At 37.8% G+C, this 18,243-nt stretch overlaps 1 protein-coding gene across 7 annotated transcripts in view; it reads left to right on the plus strand.

Moving 5' to 3' along the window:
- The window catches only part of FOXP1 (forkhead box P1), a 691,275-nt gene that overhangs the window by 632,360 nt on the left and 40,672 nt on the right, over positions 1-18,243 (plus strand). For all 7 annotated transcript variants that reach the window (XM_063426766.1, XM_063426763.1, XM_063426764.1 and 4 more), the window contains one exon: positions 13,320-13,424. In XM_063426766.1, the coding sequence (XP_063282836.1) occupies positions 13,320-13,424 (105 nt within the window). The remainder of the gene's footprint in view (positions 1-13,319; positions 13,425-18,243) is intronic.

Genomic DNA, 18,243 nt, shown 5'->3' on the forward strand with positions numbered 1-18,243 from the left:
GATGGTACTTGACAATTTGATAGTAGTACAAACTTTATCTGCGTTATCAGTGTTTTTCCCACTGAAAAGGTCTGCTACATTTTCCAATTAAAAACAAAACATTCCACCATTTAAAGACTGCAATCCCAAATACTCTAAGCAAGCAATAGTTGACTGACACTGTCTTGAGTAAATTTAAGTGTAATTAATTACATTTAATCATTGCCCTTATTCAGGGCAATGATTACATGTAATAATGTTATTATTTTAAAAACTTAAATATATATTAAAGCTCAGTGTGGGACATGGCATATGCTATTTCATTATGGCCATTGTAAGTGATTTTTAAAACATTTTTTTATCTTTACTGTTTTGTATTCTATTGTTTTCTCCAATCTTCATCCTACTCTATTGCTTTCCATAACTCAAATAATAACAATTCGAATTTTCCCTGTTTACTTTGATAAGAACATTAGCAGCAGCTCAGGGGTTTGGAGCACAGCAATCTGTTAAGGAGATAAATAATCAGATTTGGCATGACACTCCTTCCCTACTCTTTAATTTGTCTTACACAAGGAAAATTATAATTAAATCATTCAGGGTAAAACCCTTGAGTGCTGAGGAGGGGGGGTGGAAAAACACCCTGTTTGCAAGCGATTGCCCGCTGAGACCCAGCTTCATGCAGTGTGGGATATATTTGACAATATTAGCACTGTTAAAATAGGATTTTGAAGGAGAATGCCTCCCCTATATTCTAATGAGCCCAGATACTGGTGCAGTCATCAGCATCTGGGCTCATTAGAATATAGCACACATTGTGTTTGGCATATGCTAACACATATATATATATATATATATATATATATATATATATTCACATACATATACATACCAACAGAGTTGTTGTGGGGAAAAAAGTGTGGATAAAAACCCCTTCCACCTGAAGTAAGCAGATAGTTAATACATTGCTAAACACAAATACACACACTAGTCAAGCCATAAGACTTGCTTTTCCCACAGAAATCTCACTTTAACAGTGCTCTCACTACTGCAAGGGATTCTGGGTAGGTATAGGCAAATAAGCGCAAGAAAGATTAACTAGCTGTCCATGAGTGGCTCACTGACTTTTTTCTCTTCTTCCTGAGTTGTGTTTCAAAGGTGTTGTATACAGCAGATACATACTCCAAGGAATACATGTATAAAGTGGAATTATGAGGCAAAAATGTGGCTCTTTGTTGAGCTCATTTGCATACGCCTACCCAGAATCCCTTGCAGAAGTGAGAGTATTGTTAAAGTGAGATATCTGTGGGAAAAGCAAGTCTTATGGCTTGACTGGTGTGTATTTAGCCATGTATTAACTCTCTCTCTATATATATATATATAATTATTCATATTTCCCTTTTGGGCAATTTAATAATGTTTGTTGCACAGATAGTATGTCAATGTTCTGTGGTCACATTTTGTTCATCTTATTATTATTAGCATTTATATAGCGCCAACATATTCCGCAGTGCCTTCGAATTATAGAAAGGGAATGTTTAGAAGTGAAGGATGCCCTGCTCAAGCGAGATTACGATCTATGGAATTATCTATGTATGGCTTACATATTATATTATATTGGCCTTTCTATAAAAAAAAATAAAAAAGCCTACTTTTAAAGTGACTTGCACTAGTCTACCCCATACCAAATTTTAAATTCTGTCATATAGAATTTTTTTTATTATCCTTAATTCTCATTGTGAGTTGTCTGTTTCCTACTGTCTCCCTTCAATGCTAGGTACATTACTGACCTAACCCAACCCAAACCAACCAATGCTCATTGTGTACCTCTTAGCATTTTAAATGGCATTGAGGCGTTTACACAGGGTTGGGGCAGGAAGTGTCATCTCTTCCAGGGAGTTTTCTGTGATTTTCTAAAAAAGCCAATGACCATTTACGTATTTAATAAAATGAAATAAAAGACAGAGAATACACTATTTTGCAGAAATGATAGTAATATTATACTATTTAACCAGGACATGTACATTTAGCTTGTTGCTAGCATAGGGTTTAAATGTTACTACCCAGTTTACTGGTAGCCATTTGTTTTGATCCTGGAGGGATGAAAGGCCAAGTTGACCTTGCCAGAAAGATACTCCAATCGGATATCTGTACACTGAACTAGTTCATCCATATAATTAAATATTAAAGTAAGAATCCAATAACTCACTGTAGTGGTTATGGTGCCTAAAGTGCCCCGGCGCTTTTCCATTGGAAGTAACAAACTTTATTTGAACAGTTTAAAAAATAGTTTGACTCCTTACAAATTGGTAGACATCAGCGCACGCCTGGCACCATAACCACTACAGTGTAGTGTTTTTGGTGCTTTGAGTGTTTCTCAAAAAAAATAAAAAAAAAAGCATAAAGGAGGAAATAAAGGAAAAAATAAATGCCCCCCAAAAAACATTTTGTTTATTTGGTACTCAGTAGTATTCCAGTATAGCTGCTTATAAATATCAGTGCTAAAATATCATTGGAAAACTGAAACAGGTCTATTTTTCCTACAGCAAAAGCCATCATTTCTGTCTGTGTGCTTTAAAAATGGAATCAAATAACAGTAATGCTTAGTGTTTCAGTTGTTCTTGCAGGGATTACTAATATGGGAAGAGGTGGTACAGATTGATGGCAGCATTTAAAGACCACTTGTCTTGATAAACAAGTCATTATACGCCATACTTGTACAGGAGCATTGTGTTGTTTTCCTGACAGATTTTAGTTGATCTTAATGCAACTCAAGCAAGCAAATTGTCAAACACATCAATCTGGGTAAATAAAATGTTTCTTGCATTTTCAGACACCGAGGGATTTAGTTATATACATCTACCTACTGTTTAACACTGCTTGATAAATGATGTTTAAAGATTTTAGATCTGACTTATTGGTTTTTCTGTCTGGAATACAATCAGTGGGAAAGCTATTTTTTTTTGTCCAGAGTCAGGCTGCCGTGTTGAAAACCCCTGAGCTTTTTTAAATGCTCGTGTTTCCTTAATATCTGTATTGTTTTGCTATCTTTATTGTATTTTATTTAAAATATACAAAAAGGGTCATTTTACATATAAGGCGGAAACAAAAAGTTTTCAAGTCGCAAGCAGGATGCTTAAAAAGTAAATTATAACACAACAATAATTTATGAAATAACTGGCACTTGTCAATTTTATTGCCTAAAATTAGTTTGTACTTTAAATTTTAGGACAGTCGCTGGTTAAAAATCCTTTAATTTAATCCATTGCATGTTTCTATAAAACTGCAATGTTATCAGCTACAGGGTTAATGGGATAGGTACAGTGCCCCTCACTTCAATGGATGAAGATGAAGTAGTCTGGGTGCCAACAGTTTTCCTTTAAGATTACCCAAGGCCTTAAGCAGGATGACAGATAGGGGCTCCTGCTTAGAGCTCCGGGCTCCCTTTCCTCGGACACTGTTGGTGATATAGGTGCAATAGTAAGGATAGGTGCAGGGCCGGCGCCACCGTTAGGCGAACTAGGCATTCGCCTAGGGCGCCGTCCTTCTAAGAGCGTCCACCGTGATATTTCCTGGTGGGCTACCCCTGTCCTGAGCCGCAGCGCTGGGAGAGCAGCTCTAGAGCTGCCCCCCCCTCCCTCAGCGCCGGGTCGATCCTCCAGGCGCCCGAAAATGGGGGTGCCCGGAGATGGCCATATGGCCACCAGGGCGCCCCAGAAGCTGTCCGTTTTTCAGTATGGCAGAGCAGGCACCTGCTTACCCTGATGACAGGTGTCTGCTCTACCAATGAATGCCGGTGGAGGAGAGGAGGCAGTGTGGGTGGCGAGGGAGGCTCTTCTTGCAACTTCCCACTCATCCCTTGTGCGCCCTCTGTGATGCCGGGAGCTGGAATATGATGTCATTCCGGCCCCGGCATACTAAACGGCGTGCTGGAGGAGTGAGGAGCTGCCCCACACTGGATCCCAGGGAGGCAAGGAGGCTGGATGTCTGAGTCTATGTCAGTGAGTGTGTGAGTGTTTGACTGTCAGTGAGTGTGTTTGTGTGTGTGTGTGTGTGTGTGTCTGTCAGTGAGTGAGTGTATGTATGTATGTCAGTAAGTGTCTGCCTGTGTGTGTGTCTGTCAGTGAGTGAGTGTATGTATGTCAGTGAGTCTGTCTTTGTGTGTCTGTCAGTGAGTGTCTGCCTGTGTGCATGTATGTCAGTGAGTGTGTGAGTGTTTGACTGTCAGTGTGTGTGTCTGTCTGTGTGTGTGTGTCTGTCAGTGAGGGAGTGTATGTCTTTCAGTGAATGTCTGCCTGTGTGTGTGTGTGTGTGTCTGTCTGTCAATGAGTGAGTGTATGTATGTCAGTGAGTGAGTGTATGTATGTCAGTGAGTGTCTGTGTGCCTGTCAGTGAGTGAGTGTATGTCTGTCAGTGAGTTTCTGTGTGTGTCTGTCAGTAAGTGAGTGTGTCTGCCAGTGGGTGTCTGTCAGTGAGAAAGTGACATGAGGGGGCCGCAAAATGGATCTTTGCCTAGGGCTTCAGAAACCCTTGCACCAGCCCTGGATAGGTTATGTGCATTGGAGCTGCATGTCTCTGATGTCCAAATGGTATCTTCTATGTGTACGTGGCCTGATCTGGAAGCCAAAGGGAATTGATTCCACATTTGTGTCCCCCACTACAAAATCCCCTCATTCAGAACATACAAAGCGGGAAGCAGTGACATGTATCTGCCACTGCTTCTGCGCTACTACCAACAATGCTAGGCAAAATACGTATATAACTGACACACATGTTGTCAGCAAATCTGTCAGCATCATGTGTTAAAGCCTCCCATTCCAATACTTTAAAGGGATCCTATAGTGCCAGGAAAACAAAGACGTTTTCCTAGCACTATATGGTTAATAGGTCCTTCCCTCCATCAATGCTTTCCTATGGGAAACAAACTGATGCTTCAGGTCCTCATACAGACCAAAAGTCTGTTAGGATTCCGGAAGCACCCCCAGTGCTACTGGGGGCAGACTTAGAGCTACAATGCAGCACTAAGTGCAAAAAGGTCACAGCACCCAGACTACTTCAATTATCTGAAGTGGTCTGGGTGCCAACAGTGTCCCTTTAAGCACCAAATTCTAGTGATGGAAGTAGTGGATTGGGTGATGGAATGTTTCAACATGTGGTGCTGATTGATTGGACTAGTACCATGTATGCTGCACCAGGGGCCTGTTTAAGCCTGGGCTCTATGCCTAATGGTAAAATCTGCTTTGATTAATTTGATCGCAGATTCAGGGGGGTGGCCAATAATTTATTGTCTCTGTCCCCTTTTTGGTCACTGACCATTGTTTAAACTCCATAGGTGTTCTGACAGCAGGTAACCAACATACAATATTTTGATCTACCTATTGCTACCCTGCAGCTAACATTTTCTGTTTTCTCTAAAATGCTGGGCCACTTTGCCGCACTAAGATAGATGAGGATATAATAGTTCCGTACCATTACACATACACACGTATATATACATATATATTCTCCTATAAATACTGTTTAATTTAAAAGCCATCAATCTTAAGATATTACTGCCTTTTTAAAAACAGAATGGAAAAATAAACAATCAGCCAAAATGCAATTTGCAAAAAAAACGGCTATGTTAGAAGAGGGTCATCTGCTACCTGTTAGCTATTTGTTCTTGGTGCTCAGTATAATTGAGCAGTTAGCATGCCATCTGCTTCCATAACACTGTGTAAATTAGCTCAAGCCACACCTTACAAACAAGAAATCTGCAATGTTTAACCTTTGTACTTTGAAAAAACGTATGGAAAATGCCAATAAAATTTGTGTTCCTTTTATCTTGCAGTGTTTACATAAACACCTGGTGACGTACTGTCTCCACTACCAGAAATATAAAGAGTAAAGGGCTTAGTGCCTTTACTTTACCACCAACATCATCCAATCAATGTCTCCCACCTGCCTCCTTACCCCAAATAATTACAAAAACAAAATTACTTTATATTTATGGCCATTTATTTATTCAGTCTGAAAAAATCAGTAGAATCATGATTTATACATATTTTGCTTCGATTGCATGGTAAATAAATATTAAGATCTATTGATGCACAACCCCAATTCCACTGCTAGCTCTACAATTACCTTATGCCATATAATTTGTATATACACTGCATATTACTCGTACACCTATGAGTTAACTTTATATACATTCATTACTATAATGAAACTAAATAATGTTTAGTTTATTTTACATGTAATCTTTTATGTTTCGTAATAATAAAAACATCCTTTAATTTCTCTAGATGCCCTTAATAAAAACAAAATTAAGACTATTTACTCGCCTTATTTCTCCTGGATGGCTGGTCTTGCCGCTGTTTAGCGCCTCCGCAGATGCTTTCACCCAATCCATTGCTTCCCCACAGGGTAGCTCAATGCATCTCAATACGGAGCATTCTACGTCTCCATACACAGTGCGGAGACGACGAACATTGCTACTGCAATCTTTGCAGGAACTTACCCAGGAAGCCCCTCTAGTGGCTGTCCAAGTAATAACCACTAACGGTAGCGTTTGGCAGCAGTGTGAACACTTACTTTTCTCAGAAAATGTAGTGTTTACACTGCTGAGCCTGCATTGTAAACAATCTCTTTTCCCTAGACCCACTACACTAACCTGTAGGGGTTCTGGTGCCTAGAGTGTCCCTTTAATTTTGATGATATTAATTGCAATAAGCTAGATATTAAATGTTGCTCATATATTATATATATATATATATATATATATATAAAGAAAAAAATATATATTCTGAGAATGTTTCATGGCAGCACCTGTCTGTCCATTTGTGAGTCCCCTGTGCTGTTGGTATCTGTTCGCTATGTTTTACAAGGTAATACATTGTTTGACCTTTTTATAGCATGTTGCCAGTTTTTATGCTTACTAACATAGAAAAGGAGGTGTTTATTTTTCTTACAGATTTTTTTGTGCCAGTTTAAAATTGTCATTTAAGCCTTTCTCATATGCCCAGTTATCCCAGCAATTCTACTTCTCACAGTTTTATCTTTTAATTATAGCAAATACAAGCAAAACACAATCCCATCAGTGGAATGTCTTTATGGAACATTTCCTTTGGTTCTCATTCCAGCAGGGGTTGCTGAAGCCAGATAACCAAACTCCACTTGATTTACACCCTCTTGGCTGTGAAACTGTTCACACACAACAGTATTCCGATAGACATTAGATAACACAAAAATGCAGCAAAAAAAATATAAAAATATAACAATATATAGATACATTCAATTACTACAAAAATATTCAGAACTAATAATGTGCTGGAAAAGGTACATTGATGACGTACTAATTGTATGGACAGGATCCACTAGGAAATTTGAAGACTTTGTTGAAATTCTTAATACAAATGATCTTAATTTAAGATTTACCAGCGAAGTAGGCGGGAAACAAATTAATTTCCTAGATATTACAATCTCAATAAAAAAGGGAGGACTAGTACAGACTACCCTGTTTAAGAAACAAACCGCCACAAACAGTCTCCTGAATTGGACCAGTTACCACCCACAACCTCTTAAGGCTGGCATCCCAATAGGCCAGTACCTAAGATTAAGACGTAACTGTTCATCCACGGAGGATTTCAAGATTAAAGCTTGAGACCTAAGGAAAGCCTTTAAAGACAAGGGATACCCAAATAGGGTCCTACGTAGGGCATATACCAGAGCTATTAAGACCGATCGGGATACACTTCTCACCGACAAGACTGCACAATCAGAAGATAAAAAACTGACTATATGATGGCCACGCTCAAACGCTATTGGCCGATACTTAAGTCTGACCCACATTTGAAACAAGTAATTACTTCTTCTCCCTCTGTGACTGCAAGGAGGGGTCGTAACTTTCGAGACACCCTGGTACAGGGTCATTTGGCACCCCGGAAAAAAGGCCTAAATAACTATTTACCAAAGGGCTCCTATAAATGTGGTCACTGCAGTGCATGCGGATTCATGGATAAAAACTCCAAGGAATTCACTGACAGTAACAACACTGACACCTTCCCGGTTCGATCATTTTTCAATTGCAGAACAGAAGGTGTAATCTATTTACTTATCTGCTCTTGCGGCATAAAATACGTAGGGCAACTATGTTGTTCACCCACTATATATTAGTATGGATTTAAAACTACTATCTGAAAAAACAGTAGGTTGTACTCCTCTGCTGTAATCACACCAGGGCTCTTACTTTCTCCTTTCTAGATTTGTTTATTATTTATTTACTTTATTATTTTTGTTACACAATTCTGTCCATGATATTCCCTTTTAATCTCGCTGTAATAGTTGAGGGGAATCTTAAATGAATGGTGGCATTGTCACTGAATGACATGATCACACCACCCCCATCCCTCGAATACAGCGAGTTTATCCCACGTGGGCACCACCTAATCGGTCGTCACGCCCTCTGGTCACAAATGCGATTACGGGCAATTAGAACTAAGACGGTACTCTCTGACCAATCGGAGGTTAGCTAAGACGTCATTGCAAGTACCCATTTAACGAATACATAATGGACAGTAATTATAAGCTGGTAGCCATACAGTCATGGCAATTTGACCCCTTTTTGTCCATGTCTTTCCTGCTTCAGTCTCACTGTATGGGCCGGGGTAAACCCTAATGTGGATAGTGATATCGTCACCAATTGACGTTACTACACCACTCCCCCTGAATGCGGTGAGTTCCCCCCACGTGGGTACCGATCGGTCGGCACGCCTCATTGTTCATAGAATGGCCAATTAGAACAAGGGAGATATTTCTGACCAACCACAAGACGGATAACACGTCATAGCGAGTACCCACGTCACGAATATACAACGGACAATAATTTACAGGCTGATTGCTACACAGTATATAAACGGATACTGAGCTACACTTAAGTTCATTACTCCTGATGACGGCGTGTTAGAACGCCGAAACGCGCGTCGAGTTAGATTTTTCTTTTCTGTTCTCTTTAGGTAGCACTATGGATTTATTTAATTTAATTTAACTTAATTTGTGTTTTTGCTACTTAGACAGGAAGGGCAGTAAGGTAATAGGTAGGCACTTGTGATTTCATTACAGTGCCGAGGTACATAGGGAAAGGTCTTTCTTTAAGTGTGGGGATCTGGGACTTTGGGAGGGTTACTGGAAGCTCTCATCCCTCGATTTAGGAGGTTTTGTTTTTCCTCCCTCCTTCTTTTCTCCCCCCCCCCTTACTAGACCACTCTTTCTACCTACTAGTCTTACTAGCCTTCCAACATACCTGATCCAGGCTTTAATGGTTTAACCTGGCTCTATATCCCTGTTCAAGCCCTTTCCTGTCTCTATTTTTTAACTACTTATACCCTTAGGATTATTAAAGGTAGGGACCCCCTCAATTTCCACCTACAACTCTTCTATCAGGGACCTTGGTCCCTTTATTTGTTGTTATTCTTTTGTCAATTTTGTGGGTTATTCCCCGTTTAAGAAGAGTTACTTAGGGCACACTAACACTGATCTATGGGCAATACATGACCCCTAGATCGGTGTTCTCTTTATATATCTTTTTTGTAATAGTTTTTTTTTGTAAACCATTAACATACTTGCTAACTTCTCTTGTCCAAGGTCCTGTGTCTAAAACCCCTGGCAATAGGTATAGAAAACAATTAAAATGAGATGGCGGCATTGTACAGAGAACAAAATTCTATCTGTGCATTGAGCTATCCACTAAAAGTCCATTTATAGATACAGTTATACATATTTATTATCAAGGCAAACTTTATAAACTCCATAAAGGCCTATTTGACCGAAACCTTGTTTTTAAGGACTCTCAGACAGTCTAAAGTACCTACACATTTGTGCTACCTCTGCAGTATTCACCTGGCATTTGCTACTTTACTGTCATAGAAATCAAGATTACAAATAAAGCAGCCATAGTTTGCTCCATACACATACTTCACACGACGCAATATTTCATGCAAGGCATTGTGGGATTCGGGGACAATCCGTCTGCATGCTCAACAATCTTGTTCATTTGCAGCCAGTCTTGGTACAGAAGCGATTTTCATGTAGCTGTCTTTAGATCCATACATTTAATGACACATTTCTCCACTACAATGCATATATTATAGGTATAGCAAGGTGACCTTGTCATGCACACATTTTGCGGATGACAGGTCTACTTTAGTTGTAAAAATAATAGCATCTGATTTAGTCTTTTCAATATATTAATAATTTAATAGGAAGAAAAACTTGCGCATCGGTCTAAGCTTTTGTAGTGGTTTTCTGCGCAGTTTTGCTTTGCACTAGCTTTGAACAGGCAGAATTTTAACAAACAGCATATATGAGTTGCTTTCCAGGAACAAAAATTTAGAATTTCCTTATCACTGGCACAGGCAAATAAATCAACGAACATTTGAAAATAAAAAAAATAATTATTTAAAAAGAGTAGAGTTTTTTTTTTCTTTCACTACTTATTTGCCAATTTTATTTTCAACTGCGATGACGTAGCACATATCTCCTGTGCCATTAAATTATATTTCAATCCCCAAGATGTCTTTCTTTAGGGAAGAGTTTTCTTCTATTTTTTTTTTTTAATAAAACCAAACTGCAATACATTCACTGGAACGTTAATTCTCTTAACTCTTAATTTTATCTTTTGTGTGTCTGCTCAAACCAACATTGTGATGGGTACTGAAAATGTAATTCAAGCAAAGAGCACTATTTCTACATCACAGGTGGCGTTAATATAGGCCAGTCCCCTAGGCTCTTGTCTACGTGAATTGTACAGCTTGTTTAGTGTCTTTGTCCATATGGCAGTCTGTCCCGATCACAGAAATGCTACTAGAAATAGCTTTGCCTCTGGGTTTTGTGGTCATTCTAGTGAAAAAAAGAAGAAGTTAACCCTCAGTAGCCTTAAATCTAGCCTCCGAGCTGCGTGGCAACGTATCTGTTAAAATATGCTTGAGAAATACAGATTTTGTTTTCCTTTTCCTTTTTCTTTTTTTCTTTCATATTTTTTTCATTTTTCTTCTTTGTTACACTTAAATATTCTAGCGGGTGCAATGAAGTTTACAGTAATCTTTGGTTACAACAAAGATGATTTTGTAAATGGACGGAACATAGTCCTTTAAGTACCGATGACATTCTAATCATGTTATGATATAAAAGATATTTGCTTATCGACTGGTCATTAAGAGGTTGAATGCAGTCAACTCCTATATACATGTGGCACATCAATGGTGGCCAAAAGGTAGATCTCCAGTTGTTGTAAAACTCCCATGATGCTTTCCCAGCTTTAGGGCTTTATATTAAATATGGTTTGTGAGAATATGTTCATTTAAAGCTGAAAGTCATGTGTGATTTGGATTAGCTATGCAGTAACGTTGAAGAAAGAATACTCCTTATGGAACTTACAGAGTTAATAGACAGCTTGAAAGTAGCTGAACATTTATTGAAGTTTCTTTGGAAATTGACCTAAAGTGTGTCATGTCGAATATGAAGAGGGTTTTATACATTCAGATTTATCCAAAATAATTTGATCCAGCACCTTGCTGTGAGCAGACAAGAAAGCAGAGTCTGAATTTTACAGACCTTATGCCCAACATGTTTAAACGTGTTTTAAGCCCAGTTCAAACTTTACACAGTCGCACTCGCTTTAAAATATAGATACAAATTTTTTTAGGATGAAAGGCTATAAAAGAAAAAACACTTACAAATACAGAAGTGCCACTTAAAAAAAATTTTTTTTTAAGCTTTATGACTTGGAGTCGAGCATTAACTATAAAATAATTTGCTTTTCTTAGAAGACCTAAATTGTCCAAGCTTTGTTGAAATTGTTCCAGAAATAATTACTTTACTTGGAAAATAGAAAGTCCTGTGCAGAAGTTGAATTAAGATTTTTTTTTTTCCATTCTTAATATGGTTCATCAGTTAGCGCAACTTGTCCCTGAGAAGCACATGTTTAGGATCAAAGCATCGTATGACTGGGATCAGTGCAGTCAAATCATTATATATTGATTTGGAAGCACATTGAAGGAGTAACCATTTAGACATCTAAAACCTGTAGATTGGACTAGCCTTGGAAACGTAGACTGCTAGTGCAATTTTGAGGATTTCAACATATTGTCCATGATTTTGGGTTGTGTACTGTTAAACTCATCTCAACATTGAAAGTCAGAAGAGACTGCCTGCAAATATCATGTTTTAATGTACCTAGTTAAAATATTAGGAACATATTCATTTGGCTAATCACATATTACCAACTTCTGGCTAGGTTCATTATGCGAAAAACTAACCAATAGCCAAATAACTTTCCCCTATCCCCTGTGTTCTGAAATTAGAACATTGTTTAGAATGGGCTAAGGGTCCCCAATAAATAAGTCCAGATTCCTCCTGTATATCCTTTACAATGCCCATGCCAACCCCCACCACAAGACTAGCTGAGATTTAACGGCATCTGTTTTAGAGTGTGTGTGTGATGGGAGTACTGGAATGTTACTCAACGTGGAATTGAGTTGGATTTACAAGAGTTGCAAAATGTTGGCCTAATTATCACAGTTTAAACATAGGAGAAACTTATAAATAGAAATATTTCTCTATTTGGGCTTTAAATTCCACACCTCATGTTCCAATACTATGTTTATACATTTACAGAAATATAAAGCTTGTTTATTAAACATACACACCCTGGGTAACTTAACTGCTGTTTGTGTATTCCCAACCCCCTAATGACTGTTACCCGACACATACATTTCCTGTACTGGGATAGAGGAGACACACCTCATTAGAAACCTAATAGAATGGCTGCCATGGCTTGAATATCGAGGACTTGTTAGGATCACAAATGTGAATGTTTCCATAGAAAGCACTGTTCACTATCCATTTCTTTTAGATTGCAAGCTTATTTGACTAGGGGTCTCACTACGTCTTGCTCACAAACGTGTCTTGTTGAATTTAGTTGTATGTCTTCTTCAACCATTCTACAGCACTGTGTAATATGTTGGCTCTTTATACATACAATTACTGATAATATTTTGTGAACAGTGTATAACCTTCTGTCCAGAACATGTTGCATTCTGATAGGATAAGATGTCTAGGAGGCTGTGCCACTATGAGTGGGTGCAGGAGCAGACATTGATGTGTGTTATTGAACTGAAAGACCAGCCTGGTTAAACTCTGTCGGTCAGTCCTGTACCTCTATGCATGTAGCTAAACGGTGTGTTGACGTGCGTTAGTGTACACATGTGTATATACGACGATTTCCTAAAATAAAATATCCAACTGTAAACACCTTTCTTTTTTTAATACATCTTTAATTTAGGAAATGTTTTATTCTTTTTTAGCATGTCCCACGAGGAATACATGCAATCTCATCCCTTATATGGACATGGTGTTTGCAAGTGGCCGGGCTGTGAAGCTGTTTGTGAAGACTATTCCTCTTTTCTAAAGTAAGTATTTGTTTTTAGACAATTTTGGGGATCGTTAGAGCTATACTACTTTAGCCATTGGTTATGTATAACATGTATGCTTAGTTGTAAGTTAACAAACTGTTTTATGGAGGATATCTCTAAGTAAATGTTGCATTATTTGTAGGAAATCTGTAAACGTTGGATATCAGAGCATTGAAGAAGGTTGTGCCCAAGCTAGTATTAGGAGATGATAATACAGCACATATTTTGCTAAACTAAGCAACAGTGTTATTCCTGCAAAAATACTATACAATCATATAAACACATTCTAGTTCTAACTTCACTACTGTACAGTTGCATACCTCCCAACTGTCCTGATTTAAGTGGGTTAGTCCTGGTTCTAGCCCTGTGCTATCAGCCTGGTTTGGTACTATAATACCTCATTTCCAATGTTGGAAGTTATACAGTTACTGGCATGACTATTACAATTTAGACGAGACCACACTTAACCAGTTTTTATTTTACTAAATGTAGTGCCAGCGTCATTACAGTAAAAATATCAAGTTAATATACTTTCGTTCTAACGTCACCATTATACAGTTATAAGAGTGACATTGCCAACACTACTGCTATAAATTCTAGTCCCCGTAACACTTTGAATGTTACATTTAAACATTTCCTGCACTAAACAGTGTTTTTCAGCAAGTTCTCCCCATATGGGAAGAAACAGCCACACCCTAATGATCTCTATATTGGATGTATATAAATAACTGCTCATGGTGTTGATCAAAAATGTGTTGTCATCACTTATTGTGATCCACCCTATAATTTCCTGACAGCCCTTTCCAGCTGCCAATGAATTAACAGCAGCAAACATGTCCGTGTTTGATGTCAAATTCTGTGCTATCAAAACATTTGGTTTATAGGTGTATACGTGTTGTCCAAAGACCAGGGAAACTGTTTATTGAGCTCAAGTATTCAGGACATTACCAGTTTATTATACCCAACTCAGTATTTATATATGTTTTATTTATTTTATATTCAGAGTCAAATCCTTCAGCCGTGCAAATACATATTTAATACGTTTCCTTTCTAATTGCGTTTTTTTTTTCTTTTGAAATAAAATTAAAAAGTTTATGTCAAAGATCCTAGTCAAGAGCGTTCTAATGTTTTCACAAGTGTTTTTATCATGGTAACATTTTGTTTACTTTTCGTGCCTGCCTAAAACTACTTGGAACATGTTAAGAAAACATTTCAAAAAAGTTTCTACAAAGAGGCTTTTGTTTAGCTGTTACTGTGAGAGTGTACAAATCACAAAGGTGTTAACTTCCAACCCCTTAAGCACTTCCACATGAAATTCCAGAATCGATGTTTGTGGTTGTGAAAAAACAAAGTGTATGTTAAAGCAACCAGGAATACGTTAATACATATTAAAGAAGGCTGGAAATAATAAATAGTTTCAAATGCATTAATTACGATGATTTGCATGTCAGATATGGGTTGTGGAGAAATCACAATGTAATCTCAACTTCAAAACCTCTTTGATTGCGAGGGGGTGTTCTGTCTTTCCCAGAGGAAACATTATGCTCACCTTAGTCAAATATTGCCTTAGATAGGCTGTGCTGATAACTAAGCAAAAATCTAGACAATTAGCTATTTTTTATTTATAAACGCAGACAACTATTTTTTTTATTTTATTTTGGGGACACATGGAACAAAATATAGCTTTGGTTCATGTACATTAATTTAATATGTATTATAGGCAGGTCCATTGGATGCGGGAGCACCAATGCAAATCCTTCCCCCAGAAACTAGGGGAATTTATGTAAAATGACTGCATCCAAGTTGTAAAAAAAGTGCCAGAGCCACCACTTGTTAAGCTTGCTACACATATAGTGGAAAGGAAGCATTAAATTAATTTGTAACTAATTAGCATTCTTAAATTTGTAACTACTTGTCACTGCATACATATTGGTAAATTTGTCCATTTTTATTTGGTTGGATGTATGTGTCCACCTTTTAGAGTTAGTCACAAAATCCAGCAATGCCCTCCCGATTTTGGACCCTGGATACTCCCCTGATATGCATTGCGTGAGCACCCAAGTCTTTCTACCAGGGTTGGAGCCCACAGGGTACAATTGTAATGTGAAGCTCACCGTACCTGCACGTATGGGCAATGGTGCTCAATGATCTCGATATATAAAACTTTATATTAACTTTAGCGAGCTGTAGGAAGCAATTTTGTGTGCACACATCGCTTTCTGACTTGGAGAGAAACTTACAAATTAAATTGCTTCTTCCAGCCTGTGGAGAAAACACCATGTTCTATTAAATATGTCCTTAAGGTCTTCCTGGTTGCAGAGACATTTGCAGATATCTCTGTTGGGATATATGTTAATATACCTACTATTTTAATTTTACTTTTAGATTTTCTTGAAGTAACACTATATAAAATACAGATAATAAATGTCACTTAAGCGCTTTGATTTGAATTAATTCATGTCCCTGCGGTTGGCACTATTTTAGATGCCTCTCTTGGTATCTAAATGTTCTTTCTACGAAGATAAGATCCACCAGTGGTCTACCACCAGAAATTTTCTTTTTATGACTACAATGACTGTAGCCACGACCAAGATTTGGTTGTCACATTACAGAATTACACCAACAGTGCCAATTTCACAACAGTGAACAGTGAGCAAGTGCAAGGTCCAGCGGTAGTTTAGAGGTTAACACTCCCAGCAGACCCACTCTTCCCTTACCTCAATATAAATATAAACTCAATCATTACATTCTGTAATATTTTTGGCACACTACGATACCATGACCTTTACAACTTTTTGCCAGATTTTTGCATCTGTCAGTGGAGGCATATACGTTTTTATTGTTTTTTTTTGTTTGTTTGTTTTTGGCGTTCAAGACCTTTTACTTAGGGACAGATAGGTAAGTGTGGCTTGAATACCACAGTGCCCTCTAGTGATGTAATGAGTATCTGAGTATGTGGAAATATGCAATCAAGAGCATGATAGGTTTACTGGTAATCTCCCCAACCAAGTTATTGGTGACAGATCTCCAACTAAATGTTTAGAGAGCAACAGTTTCATTGCTCATTCCTCTGCTGGTAAATTAGTTCATACGTTTATTGATGAGCTATACCCTCATCACATCAAATACAAAGTCTGTAACTAGCATGCGATGCACGTTAATGTTTCCGGTTCGTAATTACAAGGTATTACTTAGAAGACAAGAGATCATCTTCAATTCGATTTTTTTATTGACACTGTGTTGACCATAAAACTTGTGCGTCTAAATGCTGAAATTTATTATTGGTGATAGTGTCACAAAAGTCTGAGACAGCAATTTCTCTATTCAATAAAAGTAGTTAAAAACCTTTTATAAAATCCATAATTTTGATTGCTGGTACTTCATAAATGTATAAATGGTACTTTTTAAGCTGTCTCTTTAGGGGAAAAATGAGTTTTATCACCTGCAGTACCTGGGTTAATGAAATTGTATGTTGGAGTTTAGCCAGAAGATGAGATCACATCATTCAAAAGCATTGAAATTGAGAACAGGTCTACTGGAAAATGCTGGACCTTTAATAATGCATGTTGTCTTTTTATCATTATTGTTTAAAGTATGTGTTTGGGGAATGGCTACGTCATTTGTGAATTTGTGTTCCCCTCCACCTAACTCTCAACCCTCCCCCTACCTCCCTGATTTTTTTCAACTTGGTAGAACAGTCAGAACCTACTGACCTTAAAAATAGTCTTCGGTGCCAAAATAAACAGAGAATTGTCCATCAGTACCTTGCAAAGGAATTCACTTGTTTCAAATTACAGTTGTGATTCCTGTGCAGAACTCCAAAAATCACGACTCCCTGCTCAAATTTTAAATAAACCCCCTATCCCCACCCCATCTCAAGACTCTACTGTACTTGATTGCTTGTGGATATTAGCTGTCCAGGAAATCCCATACTTATAGATATAAATCCAGAATGATCTTATTTTTCCGAAGCCAGGCCAGGATGTGCTAGACAGTTATGATGATTTGTTAATTTTTTTTTTTCTTCGTCTATGTTTATTCTCCGCGTGCCCTGTGTTCTTTAAAAAGAAAAGAACGACTGTTGGGATAGGTGACATCTGTCAGAAAGAAGGCTTTTGGTTACCTTTTTTTTTTTTTAAAGATGCATCTCACTTTACTTTGAGAAAATTCTCTCTGTGCAATTCCATATACAGATAAACAAGGACTGTATTGTACACTGACATATAAGCCAGAAACTCCTCACTGCTATTGAAAAATCTTTTCAGATGTATGTGAGCCGTCTAGGATTTGAAAGGCTGTCAAGATATCTTGTTGGTTGGAAATGTGCGTCGCGCATATATATATGTATCTTTATTTATTGTAATAGAGCAGTATTACCAAGCTGGTGTCATTACCAATTCCACAATGCCATATACTCTTCTTCCTTCTATCTGTCACAGCTGTTTTTAACACCCTTGTTGCAGATAGCTGTGAAGCTGAAGATCAGCCTTGAAAGGGGTTTTAATGTCCTTTTTTTTAGGGATTCTATACCTTTCCCCTGCAATAAAATGATGTAAGACCTACTACTGTTCCCAGACGTAGCATTTTAACGCCCTGCAGGGGAGGGGGGTTATTTTGAAGTGTTAACTTTAGATGGTAAGAAAAAAGCTCATTTGAAAATAAAATAAATGATCTAAATAGATGTATCCCAAATAATTTTATAAAAACAAAATAGAGATCCTTTATTTACCTAGTTCCATCAATCTTTTTTATATTTCCATTGTTTAAGGACAGAAAAATGACACATGCCAGCGTACATAGCTCTTCCTGATGTTGC

The sequence above is a fragment of the Pelobates fuscus genome, chromosome 7, assembly GCF_036172605.1.
Source record: "Pelobates fuscus isolate aPelFus1 chromosome 7, aPelFus1.pri, whole genome shotgun sequence".
Lineage (NCBI taxonomy): Eukaryota > Metazoa > Chordata > Amphibia > Anura > Pelobatidae > Pelobates > Pelobates fuscus.